At 39.6% G+C, this 16,335-nt stretch overlaps 1 protein-coding gene across 1 annotated transcript in view; it reads right to left on the bottom strand.

Moving 5' to 3' along the window:
- The window catches only part of Ten-a (tenascin accessory), a 596,228-nt gene that overhangs the window by 515,699 nt on the left and 64,194 nt on the right, over positions 1 to 16,335 (bottom strand). Inside the window, exon 7 of the mRNA XM_068225631.1 lies at positions 8,054 to 8,200. Coding sequence (XP_068081732.1) covers positions 8,054 to 8,200 — 147 coding nt within the window. The remainder of the gene's footprint in view (positions 1 to 8,053; positions 8,201 to 16,335) is intronic.

The following is a 16,335-nucleotide window of genomic DNA, read 5'->3' as shown; positions in this document are numbered from 1 at the left end:
AACCCTTGTTGCATACATATGCCACATAATGTTTTCTTGTACCCTCCACAAGATAGAGGGTGCAACACTTTCACTTACTGTCCTAGTAAGAGATAGCAACATAATAACTGAACTGAGATTGTAACATAGTAATATTCAGTACATTTTTTTTTTTGGACTCATATTCAACAGTAAGTTTTATTTTAAGCTAGTTAGTAGATACTGTAGTATTAACCTGAACATTCATAGTGTGAGTTATTGTACACACGTCCTAGTTCGTGAACCATGGACAATGGTTGAGTGGCCTAGTAAGTGGTCCTGAGAGTCGGGATATCAGTTGCTATGGAATGGGAGTGGGCATCTCGGACATATTCTTTGTCATGGCCCTCCTTGTGCTCAGGCGGCTAGGACTATACAATCCACCAGTGGTCCATAACCCGTTAGAGGAAAAATCTTCACTTGGACTATGTGCAAGTAGGGTAGCATCCTGCCTCATGAATTTACCGAGCTCAGAACATTTTAAGCAAGCCTTGAACCTATGGGAGTAATGGAGTCCCACTCCCTTTTGACAGGTGAGCGACTCCTTGGAAACAACTTGGTGAACGAAATGGAATTCGATGGGGAGCTATCAATATTAATGGGGCTAATGGAAGAAAGAAAGTAGAACTGGCTTTTTCAGCAAAGAAGATGCATCTGGATGTGCTAGGAGTAAGTGATATGCGGGTAAGGGGAAATAACGAGGAAGATATAGGAGATTATAAAGTGTACTTGACAGGTGCTAGGGGTATGGGGTAGGGCTGTTTAACAGGAATACCATTGCATGCAACATAATTTCTGTTAGGCACATAAATGAGCGAATGATGTGGGTAGATTTGGCAGTTGGAGGAATTACGATGAGAATTGTCTAAGTGTATTCTCCATGTGAGGGCGCAGATGAGGATGAAGTTGACAAGTTTTATGAAGCATTGAGTGACATTGTGGTTAGGGTCAACAGCAAGGATAGGATAGTGCTAATGGGCGATTTCAATGCAAGAGTTGAAAACAGGACTGAAGGATACGAAACGGTTATTGGTAAATGTGGGGAAGATATGGAAGCTAATAGGAATGGGAAGCGTTTGCTGGACTTCTGTGCTAGTATGGATTTAGCAGTTACGAATACATTCTTCAAGCATAAAGCTATTCACTGCTGCACATGGGAGGCTAGAGGTACCAGATCCATAATAGACTATATCTTAACTGACTTCGAATTCACGAAATCTGTTAGGAATGTACGAGTTTTCCAGGGATTTTTTGATGATACAGACCACTATCTGATACGTAGTGAACTATGTATCTCTAGGCCTAGGATAGAGAGAGTGAAATGTCTGCAAACGGATAAGGGTAGAAAATCTCCAGGAAAAGGAAATTAGACAGAAGTACATGGATATGATTAGTGAGAAGTTTTGAACAGTAGACAGTAAGCAGGTTCAGGATACAGAAAGAGAATGGGTGGCATACAGGGATGCTGTAGTAGAAACAGCAAGGGAACGGCTAGGAACAACTGTGTGTAAAGATGGGAAAAGGCGAACATCTTGGTGGAATGATGAAGTGAGAGCAGCTTGAAAACGTAAAAAGAAGGCTTATCAGAAATGGCTCCAAACAAGGGCCAAGGCAGATAGGGAATTGTACGTAGGTGAAAGAAACAGAGCGAAACAAATACTTGTTGAATCCAAAAAGAAGTCTTGGGAAGATTTTGGTAATAACCTGGAAAGGCTAGGTCAAGCAGCAGGGAAACCTTTCTGGACAGTAATAAAGAATCTTAGGAAGGGAGGGAAAAAGGAAATTAATAGTGTTTTGTGTAATTCAGGTGAACTCATAATAGATCCCAGGGAATCACTGGAGAGGTGGAGGGAATGTTTTGAACAATCTTCTCAACGTAAAAGGAAATCATCCTGGTGGTGTTGCGAACAGCCAAGCTCATGGGGAGGAGGAAAATAATGTTGTTGACATTACGCTTGAGGAAGTGGAAAGGATGGTAAATAAACTCCATTGTCATAAAGCAGAGGAATTGATGAAATTAGACCTGAAATGGTGAAGTATAGTGGGAAGGTAGGGAAGAAATGGCTTCACAGAATAAAATGATTAGCATTGAGTGTTGGTAAGGTACCTTTAGATTGGAGAAAACCAGTCATTGCACCTATCTATAAGCAAGGGAACAGGAAGGATTCCAACAACTATCAAGTTATCTCATTGATTAGTGTACCAGGCAAAGTATTCACTGGCATCTTGGAAGGGAGGGTGCGATCATTTGTTGAGAGGAAGTTGGATGAAAACCAGTGTGGTTTCAGACCACAGAGGGGCTGTCAAGATCAGGTTTTCAGTATGCAGCAGGTAATTGTAAAAGGCTACGAGAGGAATAGGCAGTTGTGTTTATGTTTCGTAGATCTAGAGAAAGCATATGACAGGGTACTGAGGGAAAAGATCTTTGCCATACTTGGGGACTATGGAATTCAAGGCAGTTTATTAAAATCAATCAAAGGCATTTATGTTGACAATTAGGGTTCAGTGGGAATTGATGGTAGAATGAGTTCTTAGTTCAGGGTACTTACAGGGGTTGGACAAGACTGTAATCTTTCACTTTGCTGTTCGTAGTTTACATGGATCATCTGCTGAAAGGTATAAAATGGCAGGGAGGGATTCAGTTAGGTGGAAATGTAGTAAGCAGTCTGGCCTATGCTGATGACCTGGTCTCAATGGCATATTGTGCTGAAAGCCTGCAGTCTAATATCTTGCAACTTGAAAATAGGTGCAATGAGTATGGTATGAAAATTAGCCTTTCGAAGACTAAATTGATGTCAGTATGTAAGGAATTCAACAGAATTGAATGTCAGATTGGTGATACAAAGCTAGAACAGGTAGATAATTTCAAGTATTTAGGTAGTGTGTTCTCCCAGGATGGTAATATTGTAAGTGAGATGGAATCAAGGTGTAATAAAGCTAATGCAGTGAGCTTGCAGTTGCTATCAACAGTATTCTGTAAGAAGGAAGTCAGCTCCCAGATGAAACTGTCTTTACATCAGTATGTTTTCAGACCAACTTTTGCTTTACGGGAGCGAAAGCTGGGTGGACTCAGGATATCTTATTCAGAAGTAACAGCCATGAAAGTAGCGAGAATGATTGCTGGTACAAACAGGTGGGAACAATGGCAGAAGGGTAGTCAGAATTAGGAGTTAAAGGCTAATTTAGGATTGAACTCGATGGATGAAGCTGTACGCATAAACCGGCTTCGGTGGTGGGGTCATGTGAGGCGAATGGAGGAGGATAGGTTACCTAGGAGAACAATGGAGTCTATTATGGAGGGTAAGAGGAGTAGAGGGAAACCAAGACGGCGATGGTTAGACTCAGTTTCTAATGATTTAAAGATAAGAGGTATAGAACTAAACGAGGCCACAGCATTAGTTGCGAACAGAGGATTGTGGAAACGTTTAGTTAATTCACAGAGGCTTGCAGACTGAACGCTGAAAGGCATAACAGTCTATAATGATAATGTATGTGTGTGTATGTATGTATGTATGTATGTATGTATGTATGTATGTATGTATGTATGTATATTCTACTCCCTATTTATCCTATACTTTTTCATTAATCTTAATCTATTGTATTATTGTTTACTCCTGACTAGACTTACATGCTTTTCCTCACTACATTAGAACCTCTATTCCCTGTTTTGGGAGGGATCACGGGAAAAAATCGTACAACATGGGAAAACAGAAAATCCGGGAACGAATGAACCATCAACAATTTGGCTAAACACCTCAAAAATGAAATGTGTATACTTATAATCTTACAGACTCCCCTAAATCAAACCAATTTACAGCCCCAATGGGCCTTCCGCCTACAAAGCGACCACCCTCGGTCCGAAGGCCTGCAGATTACGAGGTCACGTATGGTCAGTGTGACGAATCCTCGGCCGTGATTCCTGGCTCTCTAGACCGGGGTCACCATATCACCATTAAATAGCTCCTCAATTAAAGATAATCGTAGACTGACTGAACCCGGAACCAGCCCTCATATCCAGGTAAAAATGCCTGACCTGGCCAGTAATCGAACCAGAGTTCTCCGAGTAAGAGGCAGGCAAGTTAGACCGCAGGGCTTTCAAACGTTCATTACCGGTACGCGACTTAAAACTCTCGAAACTTTACATTCAATTTTACCGGGGGAACTTCATCAGTTTCCTTTGAAAACTTCTTTCAGTTCAGCAACTTTGATCAGCCAAACTTTTTGAAAAATCTAATACACGTTATGCCAAGCCAAACAACAATCGACCACAAGTAGGTAGTTTTTGATTCTCTAATCTAATAAAATAAAGCACATTAGTTACAAAAGCATCCAACATGATGGCAAAATCTTTTTTTTTTTTAATCATCCATTGTAATTTGGTCACCGGTATACTGTTCTTAGTTAGTTTATGGAAATCTTGTATTGCGTAAATTAGGCCTACATCGACTTTTAAAGGTTATGTTGAACTCAAAAATATGGTTTCGAAAGTATCAATCCTCTAGTTCTCGAATGCATTATATTTAGTTCTGCCCGTCACTAATCACAATCAAATTGGAAAGAGAGAGAAAAAAAAAATCATTAACACTTCCGAAATTACGATTATTTGTGACCTTGAGCTCATAAATAAATAAATAAATAAATAAATAAATAAATAAATAAATAAATAAATCAATCAATCAATCAATCAATTCTTCCCACAATATCATCCCTGTTATCAGGTAATGTAGTGCAAATTATGTAGTCCCACAAAACAAATCTATTTCTTTGACTTTTGCCATAAACTAACAGAATATTCATAAACTTGTTCTTATAATGGTCTTGCTCCTTTCAATAACAAACAACATGGAACTGGAATGTTTACTAAAGCTCTAGTGAGCAAGGTCAAATGTCAAAAATACCCTGCCCCTCACACACAATGCTTTCATCCCCACTCAGCAAGCTGTACAAAGAACCATTTGTTTCCAATATGAACCAGCAGTATTTGCTTTTACCAGGTGTAGACCATTCTGTTGTATAGATAAAGCAGTGAGGTTGCTAACAAATCAGGAGTTTGGCTAAAAATCTACTTCGCCAAAGCTCCTCTTATTTTAGGCCACTCAACTTACTGATAAGGGAACGGATTTTGGTGTAAAATTCTAATTTGGTTGAAATTTAGTACTTAATATTCCTACAAAGTTGTACAATGACATAGTGAAAATCACATGGGCCACTTTCAATTTTGAATGCCTATACTGAACGCCGAAAACCTGCCGGCAACGGCATTAGCGTGGAGCACGCAATGGCTCGCTGCCACCAGGCAGAGACCTGCCATGTTGCATTGCATTCCCCACCTTCCCTTCATCCCTTCACTCTCTTATCAGTTCCATAGGGCCATGCAAAAGAAACCTGATTTTTGGGATGAATAGGTCCCTAACGTTCCATCATCAAGCCATGTAAGTGTGACAATTTCATTTTGCCTGTTTTCTTTTGTTTTACTGGCACAGACAACAAATAATTTTAAAAACTTTAATTTACAGTCAGATTATTTACAAATGTCAGAAATTGCCAACGACGATGTTCAATTGGAACACTTTCCAAATTTTAATCCTTGAAATGTGGTAGTTTGTCCACAAAGCTGCTTTGCTGAAAGTGATTACTATGAATGCCAAATAACACCTGGTGAAAGAGAATTGGGTCTTGAACTGTACCATAAGTAAAAACTTTTTTACATTTTCTCATGGCAAAAGTAGATGTGAGCCAAGACTGGATCATGATCCTTGTTTACAGGCCTTATTGCAGAAAAAGTTGGTGATGTGCAGGTCACCATTGAACATGAGGAGACGTTAGTTTTGCCTAACAATAACAATGTTATTAAAAACAATGAATTTGCAATATCCGACACTGACAGTGAAGAAGATGCTACCATAAGTATCACAAAAAAAAAAGTGCGGTTGATTATTGGCTGAATAAAGGAAGGGGGAAAAATATCATTTAAAGTCATTCAGCACCAATTTAAAAAGCTATGGCAGCAGTCAGACCTTTTTAGATGGAAGCTACAAGTAGAATCAAGTGGCACAAAGGCTGAAATTTATCACCAAAGAAACATTTGAAGAATTAAAAAAGGCGAGGCTGAACAACAACAAATACGTCCATGATGTACACATTAGAAAATGGGCCTTGAAGAATGCTTGGCATGTTCATGAAGATACCTTCCACGTCTCAACTTTCTGGGTAAGGAAGTTTAAAAATAAATTCAATATTGCTTCCTGGAAAGTTACGAAATTTGTAACCAAAAGTTACACAGCCAATCAGCTTGACCTTGCATCAAACACAACAATTTTAGTAGGAGAGGTATCGGAATTAATAAACACTCACTCTTCAAAGTGCATTTTTAACACAGAACAAAGTGGGTTTAATGAAGAGTTCCATGCTGGACATACGCTACATTTAAAGAGAGAGAATTTTTTAAAGCAGAAGCACAATCGTTGAACGCATTAACACACAGCTATACAATTCAGCTTGTAATTTCTGCCAATGAAGAACTGGTACCTAAACTGTTAGTTGTGTTAAAAGAAAAGGATGGTGAATTTGCCCCTATTGTTAAAAAAAGCTTGTTTACAGCAGATAATTTATTTGTTTTGCCTTCACCATCCATGAAGTTCACTAAAAAGTTACTTCAAAAGTGGTTACAAGATGTTTATTTTCAAAATGTACTAAATGACAGTGTTTTACTCTTGAATTTTTGGACAACACAAAGTGAAGCAAATATATTAGCATCAAAACCCAACAACAAAACTATTATTGTTAAAACTATTCTCCAGGGAACTACTGGAATGATTCAGCCATTAGGTGTGCTTGGTTTCCGGATAGGGAAACAATTTGTTCATTTTTTTAAGACCTGATTATACTATACAATTCTGATATTAACATTCATTTGCGCAACAATATTTTAAAAACCCAATCATTGACCCACAACCAACTATCTTCTCCGCGGTTTCGTAACATGTGGATATATAGTTTGTACAAATCCGGTTATGTTAAAACACAACCCGCTTGCTTTGTGAACCACGTTCAGTTTTGTTTGAAATATGGTGCTATCCGAAATATTTGCGATATGTGTACAAAAGAGTGTCGTAAGGTGAGCGTGGTGCAAGCAGGCTCTTTGCATTGACCACTTTTTTTTAAGCATCCACTGTTGCAAGGATTGCAAAGAGTAAAAGAGGAAAAAAAGAAAGATCGATTTATATATTTACAGTATGGCCAAGCGCAAAATCAAATTATGTTGCATGTTCTACTCTAATCGAGAGGGTAGAAGAGTGAGGGGAAAGTTTAAGGTGGGGAATGCAACACAGCACTGCAGGTCACTGCCCAGTGGCTGCGAGCCATTGCGTGCTGCTAGGATTCAAGGACAGCTTTACCTCTCCCCACCTATGGGAATCAACATCTACATCTCCCCACCTCCTCGCTAATGCCATTGCCCGAGAGGTTTTCGGCGTTCAGTATCGAGTTTGAAACTGAAAGTGGCCCGTGTTGTTTTCACTACGTCATTGTACAACTTTGTAGGAATATTGTGAACTAAATTTCAAGCAGATTAGAATTTTTCACTGAAATCCATTCCCTTGTGAGCTGTATGTATTATATTTGAAGCATGCAGCACAAGAAAATGTGTTACTGGCACAGTACTTGGGAACGTTTCCCTATAATTTTTCTTTCAGCCTGGAGCTGCTAACTGGTATTTAGAACCAGAAAGCTTCCAGGTGATCTATTTTCATTTTCTGCAAATGTAGCTGCCAACAAATCTCACTACTGAATCACTCAACGACTTACTGACAATAAGTATATTCTGCAGTCACATACATAGCCTACATATAAAGAACATAATCAAGTGATAATACAATAATAACTTACATCCTGGACAACATACCATATTATTATTGATGTTTCCTATTAGAATCAAGACTTTCATGAAATATGCCACCAATGAAGAACAGCACTTTCAGAAAGTATCTGTAGTTTTTAAAAACAAACATATTCATAAAAGATTGACAAAACTTACCTTCATCATTATCAATCTCATCATTACATTCCATTTCCAGACGTATACTGCAGTCCAAGCCAGCCCAGCCATCAGAACACACGCATCGGTATTCACCATCCTCTAATGAGCAGGTTCCATGTCGATTGCAAGCACTCTTACATCCGGCTACATAAAACATATACAACAATTAAATTAAAATATACACCATAATTATATTTCAGAAGTGCAAAAATTCAATACCTGGATATAATTAAGAAAATATCACCTTTAAGCTAGGTTATGAAATTTGATAAGGATTTTCCAATAATTTGAGATTGTAGCTTCAAAATAATAATAATAATAATAATAATAATAATAATAATAATAATAATAATAATAATAATAATAATAATAATAGTAGTAGTAGTAGTAGTACCGGGAGGTACACCTCAACGCCGCGCATTCAAAATAAGCATCTTAATGAACTCCTCTATCGAACTAAAGAAGTGGAAACCACTACAACTCGAACTTAGAACTTTAATCAGATGTCTTCACTGAAATATTAAGTAATTTTGTTATTGTGAAGTTTCCTAAACTGAGTGAATTTCTCCTTGTTTTGTTTGCCATTTATCAAGAAGTCTGGACATTTTTCTGCAGATGACACCACTAAAAAATTTATGATCATGCCCTCTGGTGCAAAGTGAAAGAACTTATAATTTTAAGTTGTTTTGTATTTCTAGGTTTTTGTAACTGACTGATGTTCATTTATTTTTGGGTTGGCAATATTTTCTTTTTCTTTCCGCCAGTTTTGAATCTAGGCAATCACTAATTTCTGTAATTACTTTTCAACCTATCACAGGCTTCTTGTTTGATTCTGAGCATAACATTGAGATTAACCAATTAAATTGAGAGGGTGTGGCTGGGTTAGTCTCGAATGATCTCGAACCTTCCCTGAGGGTTTATAAACTGCAGCTTTTCATGTTTCTTGGCCAACTGATCGTCGTCTATCTGAATGTGTGTGTTAAGCAGGAGGCAGGCGGCCTCTTTTGTCGGCAGCAGAACCTCTATATGGTAATGGCCACATAAATTATATCTTTCTTGTCGTTGCTACCTCCGCAGCTTAACCTGAGGGGAAAGGTCCGAATCTTTAATGATGTAACCGACTTTTCTGAAATGTAAATTTTCTTCTGACTAATGTAAACTTCATAAAGCTTTAACTGTAAATCGGCAATAGAGAGTGAGCTACCCTCTTGAGCTCCCCTTAATCTTGGTTTGAAGTGGCGACGTTTTTGCAACTGTAATGTATTAAAGTTATTTCCATCCGCGCCACCTCAGTAGCTTGAGATTAGCCCCTGTTTCTTCGTCTACAGGTGTTAATATTTCATTATCTGGAGCACTGTGGATGCTTCCATTCTGTTTGTGTTCGGGCCGTTTATTTAACCTGTTCTTTTTCGCAAAGGTCCTGTAGGTTGGGTACAAGATACCTCTGTGTAATAATATTTCTATTTGTAAATAGTGCCTTGTAAGGCCAGAGATTGTCAGATTTCCATGCAATATTGCCTTGAGTAGGCTTGAGAAACTGAGAGCCTGTTAGCTCTTTTTCAAGTTTTGTAATTTTATTGTAAAGAGTGCCTCTGGAAGGCTGGATACTGGAATTTTAGGAGGAAGTGCTCTTTGAATTAGGGGATTTCTGCCCTTGACTATATTTGTTCTCATTTTTTAATTATAAATTTGAGCTGCGAGCTCTGGAAATTGTAAAATTACGGGCTTGATGCCAAGGATCTGTAAAAGTCACTGATCCCGGACTTTCCTAATCTTGTTTCAAGAGTATTTTGTACCTGATATGTTAAATTGTTGTTTTCTGAAAAAATATAACCTTCAGTTCAAGTTAAATTGATTTTGATATTGTAGATAGACCCATTCACCCTGGCACCTTCTTTAACCTCTTTCTGCTCCATGGGTATCCCCGTAATAATAATAATAATAATAATAATAATAATAATAATAATAATAATAATAATAATAATAATAATAATAATAATAATAATAATAATAATAACAATAATAATAATAAACCTTCTTCTTCTTCTTCTTCTTGTTGGCCATTTCCCAATTTATTAGGGTTGGCACTTCGCCCAACACTGCTGGATGCCTTTCTGATGCCACTCTATATGGAGGGATGTATTCACTTTTCATGTTTCTGTGGTGGTTACTAGTATATAGATGAAGGGAAGCGTGTTAAGACAAACAACCAACATCCAGTCCTCAAATCAGAGGAATTAACCATACACAGTTAAAATCCTTGAAAAGGCCAGGAATCAAACCTGGGGCCCTCTGAATCAAAGGCCTGTACACTGACCATTCAACAAGGGAGCTGGATGACGATGATGATGACGACGACAAGACTCCAAATTTCCTTTGAAAAAAAAAAAAAAAAAACCAAATATATGACAGAGTATGGTAAGGTAGAAAGAACTGACAGCTTCAAGTACCTCGGAGAAATCGTCCAGCTGAAAACTAGCAAGAGAGAAGCAAACGACACTAGGCGAAAGTAGATGGCCATTGCTTTTCGTAGGAAACATGCTCAGTACAAGAGGAAAGCCATCTCAAGGTGAGATAAACTAAGACACTACAATACAGTAATAAAAACAGTGTTTGTATGCTATGGAATGCCTCCAAATGACAGGAATGTCGAGACTAAGAGAAGCCAAGAAATTTGAGAGAAAGATCCTCCGCAAGATAATGGGTTCAAATATCGTGGATGGCCAATATAGGTTACGAGGAAGGGGAGAAATATACCAAGAAAGTGAAAGACTGATTGAGTCAATGAAAAGACGACTCAAATTTTATGGACATCTGTTTAGAACAGACAAGAAGCGCCTGACAAAACAGATTTTTAAAACAATTGACAGTAGACCTAAAGTTTCCGACAAATGGTTCAGGGAAGTAAGAAAGGATCTTGAGCAATCTGGATTAAACTGGAAAGACATCCTAAACCGAACAAAGTACAGATCAGTGATCGACTGCTTCAGAGGCTTCCATGACGTACAAAAAATTAATAGGGGATGGACAGAGGAAAGAAGAAGGCTGCCAGAGAAAGAATGCAAAGATGATGATGATGATGATGATGATGATGATGATGATGATAATAATTGTACCGGGCGGTACACCTCCACACCGCTAATTTAAAATGTGCGCCAATTGAAACTCCTCTGCTGGAGGAAGTCTGAACTTTATTGACGGTATTAATTTTCAAATTTCTCAGAAGATGTCACTACGTGGAAAATTTGGAGTTTTTGAACTGTGTCATTTTCGACGTATTTTTGTTTTGCTTGTAGAAAGAAGTGTGAACTTTCTCTTCTAGAGGACACTACTGAAGATCAACAATAGTGCACCCTAGTGCGGAGTGAAAGAACTGTTTTTTTTTGGAGAAATTTTTATTTCAAAAGTTTGTTTCTTGTTAAATTTCTTTCTGTTATTGTTTAAGTTGGCTGTATACCCCTCTCTTTCCCCTTGTTTTGTATTTAGCCAATCCCGAATTTCTTTTATTAAATTCTGACCAATCGGATGTATCTTCCCCCAACTTGAATATGTTGCTGTATCCTACCCAATAAAGTTTTTGTGGGAGGGTGCTCTCATTCCCCTAACGCCTCGAACTTTCCGTGAGAGGATATAAACTGCTGATTTTAGGATCTCCGGGCCACTTCTGTTCCATCTTTCAGTGTGTAAAGTACATAGCAGGGGGCGGGAAGCGCCTCTTTCTTCGGCGACAGTCAACAACCAGGTAATGGCCGACTAATTACTTCTTTTCTTGCTTGCTCAGCAGTTTAACTCTCGGGGCGGGTCCGAAGTTTTTCCATTATGTAACCTTCCTTAAAATGTAAAGAAACTGGTATCTATTCTATCTTTTAAACTACATATTGGGATAGAGAGTGCTTAACCCTCTCGAGCTCCCACTCATATTGTTTTGAGGTGAACTTATTTTCTCAACCTATTCTTCCTTAACATTATGTAAATTTGTTTCTTTTCTAAAGTCACCTCTGTAGTATGGGATTAGCCCTTGCATCAGTGGCCTAGAGCCAAATTAGGTTTTGGAACAAATACATTAGGAGTGCAGATCGCCTCCTCTCAAATTGTTATTTTAGAGGTCATGTAATTACCCTTTTTTCCTTTTAATAGACCTCAGTAGGTTGGGTATGTTACCCCTGTGTCTATGTCCAGAGAGGACAACTTGAAGGTGGAGTTTGGTGTGGCCTTTGAGAGGCTTAAAGTTGAGAGCGAGTGGCTCTTTCTTGAAAATTAAGTGTTGTATGCCTCGAGGAGACTTTTCTGTGTAATTTGGAGCAAGTGCTCTGGAACATGAACAGGGTTTTCGGCCCCTCTGGTAAAATTTATTTTGGAGTAAAGTCGGGCTAATTGCTCAAGTATTGTGAATTTGGGGCTCGAAGCCCAAATCCTGTAAATCCTGTAATTGGAACTGTTGTTGCCTTGCTACTCTGTACCTGCCGTAATTGTTATTCTTAATTTTGAAAAGAAAATATAACCTTGTTAAATTTTAAATTAATTTTACTTTCGTAGCTTGAGACCTGTTCACCACCACGCACCTTCTTTCACGCATAACTACCGCAAAAACACGGTAACAAGTGGTAGCAGAGCGTGGTTGAATGGGTCTCAATTTAGCCCCTTTTGACAGCTAAACTTTGCTTTGATTCAAACTCTAACAATTTTCTCAGTTGCTGGAATCTTCTGATTTTTTCAAAATTGTTCTGTCATTATGCCCGGCCCTCGCGATGTTCTCCATCTTAACTACTTGCGCAAGGAGGAGTTGATCTATGAATTGACTATTAGAAATGTGCAATCTGGAGGCACGGTTGCGGTAGACACAAACAAGCTTAGAGAGTCCCTTGAATTGCCCATTTCCATCCCCACCTTGGGAGAGAAAGAAATTGACGACCCTCTTTCTACGATCGTCGAGAATATTACTGGGCTAGCATATGTAGTTAGTTTTTTTGATGAAAATGACCCTTCTCCTAATCAAATCAAACGTGTGCAAGCCAGGCTGTTTCATTTTTCAAATAGAGTTAACGATCTGTTGTCTCTAAAGTTGAATGACGTTCAGAGGAAGGAAGCTAGTACGCTGCTTGAAAATATTTCTGAGTTATCTAGCAAGGTCACTCAATTGTTAACTGGGGAAATTCCTCCCAAAATTGATCAACCCACCACGATGAATGTAGGTAGCGAGGAAGAGCCTCCTAAGGGAGAAGTCAATAGGATAACCGTTGCTGCTCAAACTATCTCTGCCCCATTGGACAACGAGTCTGGACGCCGTGCATCGTTGAATAATATACGTTCGGAATTAACTTCCTTGCCACTGAAACCTTTACCTACTATGTCACCCGTGTTCAGCAGTTTGCCTCATCCATTGGCAATGTTGCTCAGAGGTATCTCTAAGTTTTCCGTTAATACCACTAGTGAAGTAATTTCCTTTTTAAGATTTTTAGTTGAATTTCAGGATCATGCCCTTATGTTTTCTCTTTCTCCATGTCAAATTTTGCAAATTATCTATCCCTATGCAATTGGTATTCTCTCTGATAAAATAGTAAGAGCCATTGCCGAGCAATCATCTATTGAGGATTTCCACGCCCACTTGCTAGCTAACTTCATCCCGGCTAGGGCCAGGTCCTCCCTTATTCAGAAGTACTATTATCGTGTACAGCGTTTGGATGAAAACTTGGCAGACTTTATCCAAGGTATTAAATTCTATACTAGGGTGTTTGCTCTTCATTTTCCTGAAGACCAGATTGTACAGGCTATTGTAGAAGGAATTTCACCACCCTATAGGTCATATTTGTGTTTCGCGGCGTGCCCGCAAACTTTCTCCGAACTTGAAGCGTTGGCCGTCTCAGCGGAAGGAGTGAGATACGCCGATTCCCTGCGTGTCGCGAAAGAACCCCCGCCTTCTTTTAGTAATACTCGGCCTCCACCTCGCCGATCAGTCACACCTCGTAAATGTTATGCTTGTGGGTCGCCTGACCATCTTCGCATTAAGTGTCCACTGATCAAGTCTAGTAGGGCAAATAATGGAGCTGGTTCATCACAAGGCTGTTTTAAATGTGGGGCTGTCTCACATATCGCCAAGAATTGCCCAAACTCAAATAGCACCCCCTCCTGCTCAACTTCTGGTGCAAATTCCACCAATGCCAATAATAAAATGTGACTAGCGGCTTCGGCTGAGTCGACTAATTCTGCTTCTCAAGGCTCAGCCCCTGGCAAAAAGGTCGTGAATTCAGGGAACGTTCAATTTGCAAATCCATCTTTCGAATGCCCCAAAGAATGTCTTAGGATTGCGGCGGATACCCCCACACCTGTTCCTTTTCTTAAGATTGAGTTAAATAACGAGCCTATAACAGCTCTATTAGATTCAGGCAGTGTTTGTTCAATTATTTCGGACCAATGGTATTCCAAATTGAAGTCTGTTTGTAAATTACCTGACTATGGCTCATCTACTGTTCAATATGTTTCGGCTAATTCATCTCCATTAGAAATTTTAGGTTCTGTACAGGTCAAAATTCGTATTTTTAAATTCACATGGAAAACCAAACTGTTTGTGGCTAAGCACTTGTCTTGCCCCATCATACTGGGAGCGGACTTCATTTCTCGCACCGGTCTTGTGCTCGATCTTCAGAGTAAGTCGTGCACGTTCAAATTTGCGTCCAATTGTAAAATTTCCTTGCTAAAGTGTAATTCTGTATCCTGTTCATCTATTTCGCCTACCCAGGATGAGATGTTGTTAGACCTTAGACATCTACCTGAGGAGCAGGCTGATAGTATTCGTAAATTATGTCAGTCATTTCCAGAGGTGTTCTCTGATACTCTTGGTGTTACTGACCTTATTGAATACAAAATTGAGGTCACGGATTCGATTCCCGTCCGTTTTCCACCTTGTAGGCTATCGCCACCTAAAATGAAGGCTCTGAAAGAAATCATCGATCAGATGTTGAAGGATGGTATTATTAGGCCCTCTAAGTCGGCGTATTCGTCACCTATTTTTCTAGTCCCGAAACCCCAAGGAGGCTTCAGGCCTGTCATTGATTATAGGGCTCTCAATCGGAAGGTGGTGTTGCAATCCGTGCCCCTTCCTGACCTTCATTCTTGTTTTTCATGGTTTCGTAAGGCCAAGTTCTTTACTATCTTGGACTTGAATCAGGCCTATAATCAAATTCCCCTTGCCGAAGAGTCTAAACATCTTACAGCGTTTGCCACGGACTGGAATTTATACGAATACAACCGCGTGCCTTTCGGGCTCCCCACGGGAGCAGCTGTACTCACTAGGCTACTAGATAGGGTCTTCTCCGACATCAAATTTGAGTACTTATATCACTACTTGGATGATGTCGTCGTATTTTCAGAGACTTTTGAAGAACATCTAGATCATCTGCGAGAAGTTCTCGATCGCCTTCGTAAGGCTGGGTTAACTGTCAAGTTGTCCAAGGTTGCCTTTGCTAAGCCCTCTATGTCGTTCCTAGGGCATATTGTGTCACCTGATGGTGTAGCGGTCGATCATTCTAGAACACAGGCCATCCGTGATTTTAAACCTCCCAATGACATTAAAGGTATCGCCAGGTTCATTGGTATGGTGAATTTCTTCAGGAAGTTCATTCCTAACTTTGCTAATAGAGCGGCGCCCTTGAACCTTCTTCATAGGAAAGGCATCAAATTCGAGTGGGGACCTTCTCAACAAGCTGCTTTTGAAGATCTTAAATTAGCTCTCTGTAATGCCCCTGTACTTGCTATGCCTGATTTCTCGAAGAAATTCATCGTCCAAACCGACGCGTCGTCGTCAGCAGTAGCTGCAGTCCTTCTTCAAGAGACTGAACTAGGGAGGCGACCCATCGCCTATGCATCTAGGACTCTATCGGCTCAAGAAGCCAAGTATTCTATCTATGAGCTCGAAGGGTTGGCAGTCTTATTTGCCTTAGAGAAGTTCCGTCTCTATCTGGAACATGTCAAATTCGACCTGGAGACAGATAATCAAGCCTTAAGCTGGGTCTTAGGTAGGCCGCGTCGTACTGGTCGTATAGCCCGTTGGGCCATCCGTATTTCTGCCTTCCAGTTCGATGTCCGGCATATCAGAGGTACCGAAAATGTTGTCGCTGATGGACTCAGCCATATGTTTTCCAACGACGTCGAGACCCACGAACCGGTCGACAGTTCATCACCTCCTGAGTTCATATTATCTGGTGTTAATGCCATCTTAACTGATGCTCCCATGCTCTTTAGGGATATCGAGAAATACCAACGTGAAGATCCGACGCTGGCTC

Source organism: Anabrus simplex, chromosome 1, assembly GCF_040414725.1.
Source record: "Anabrus simplex isolate iqAnaSimp1 chromosome 1, ASM4041472v1, whole genome shotgun sequence".
NCBI lineage: Eukaryota > Metazoa > Arthropoda > Insecta > Orthoptera > Tettigoniidae > Anabrus > Anabrus simplex.
Note: the sequence above shows the minus strand (reverse complement) of the source record. Positions and strands in the feature narration are given on the sequence as shown.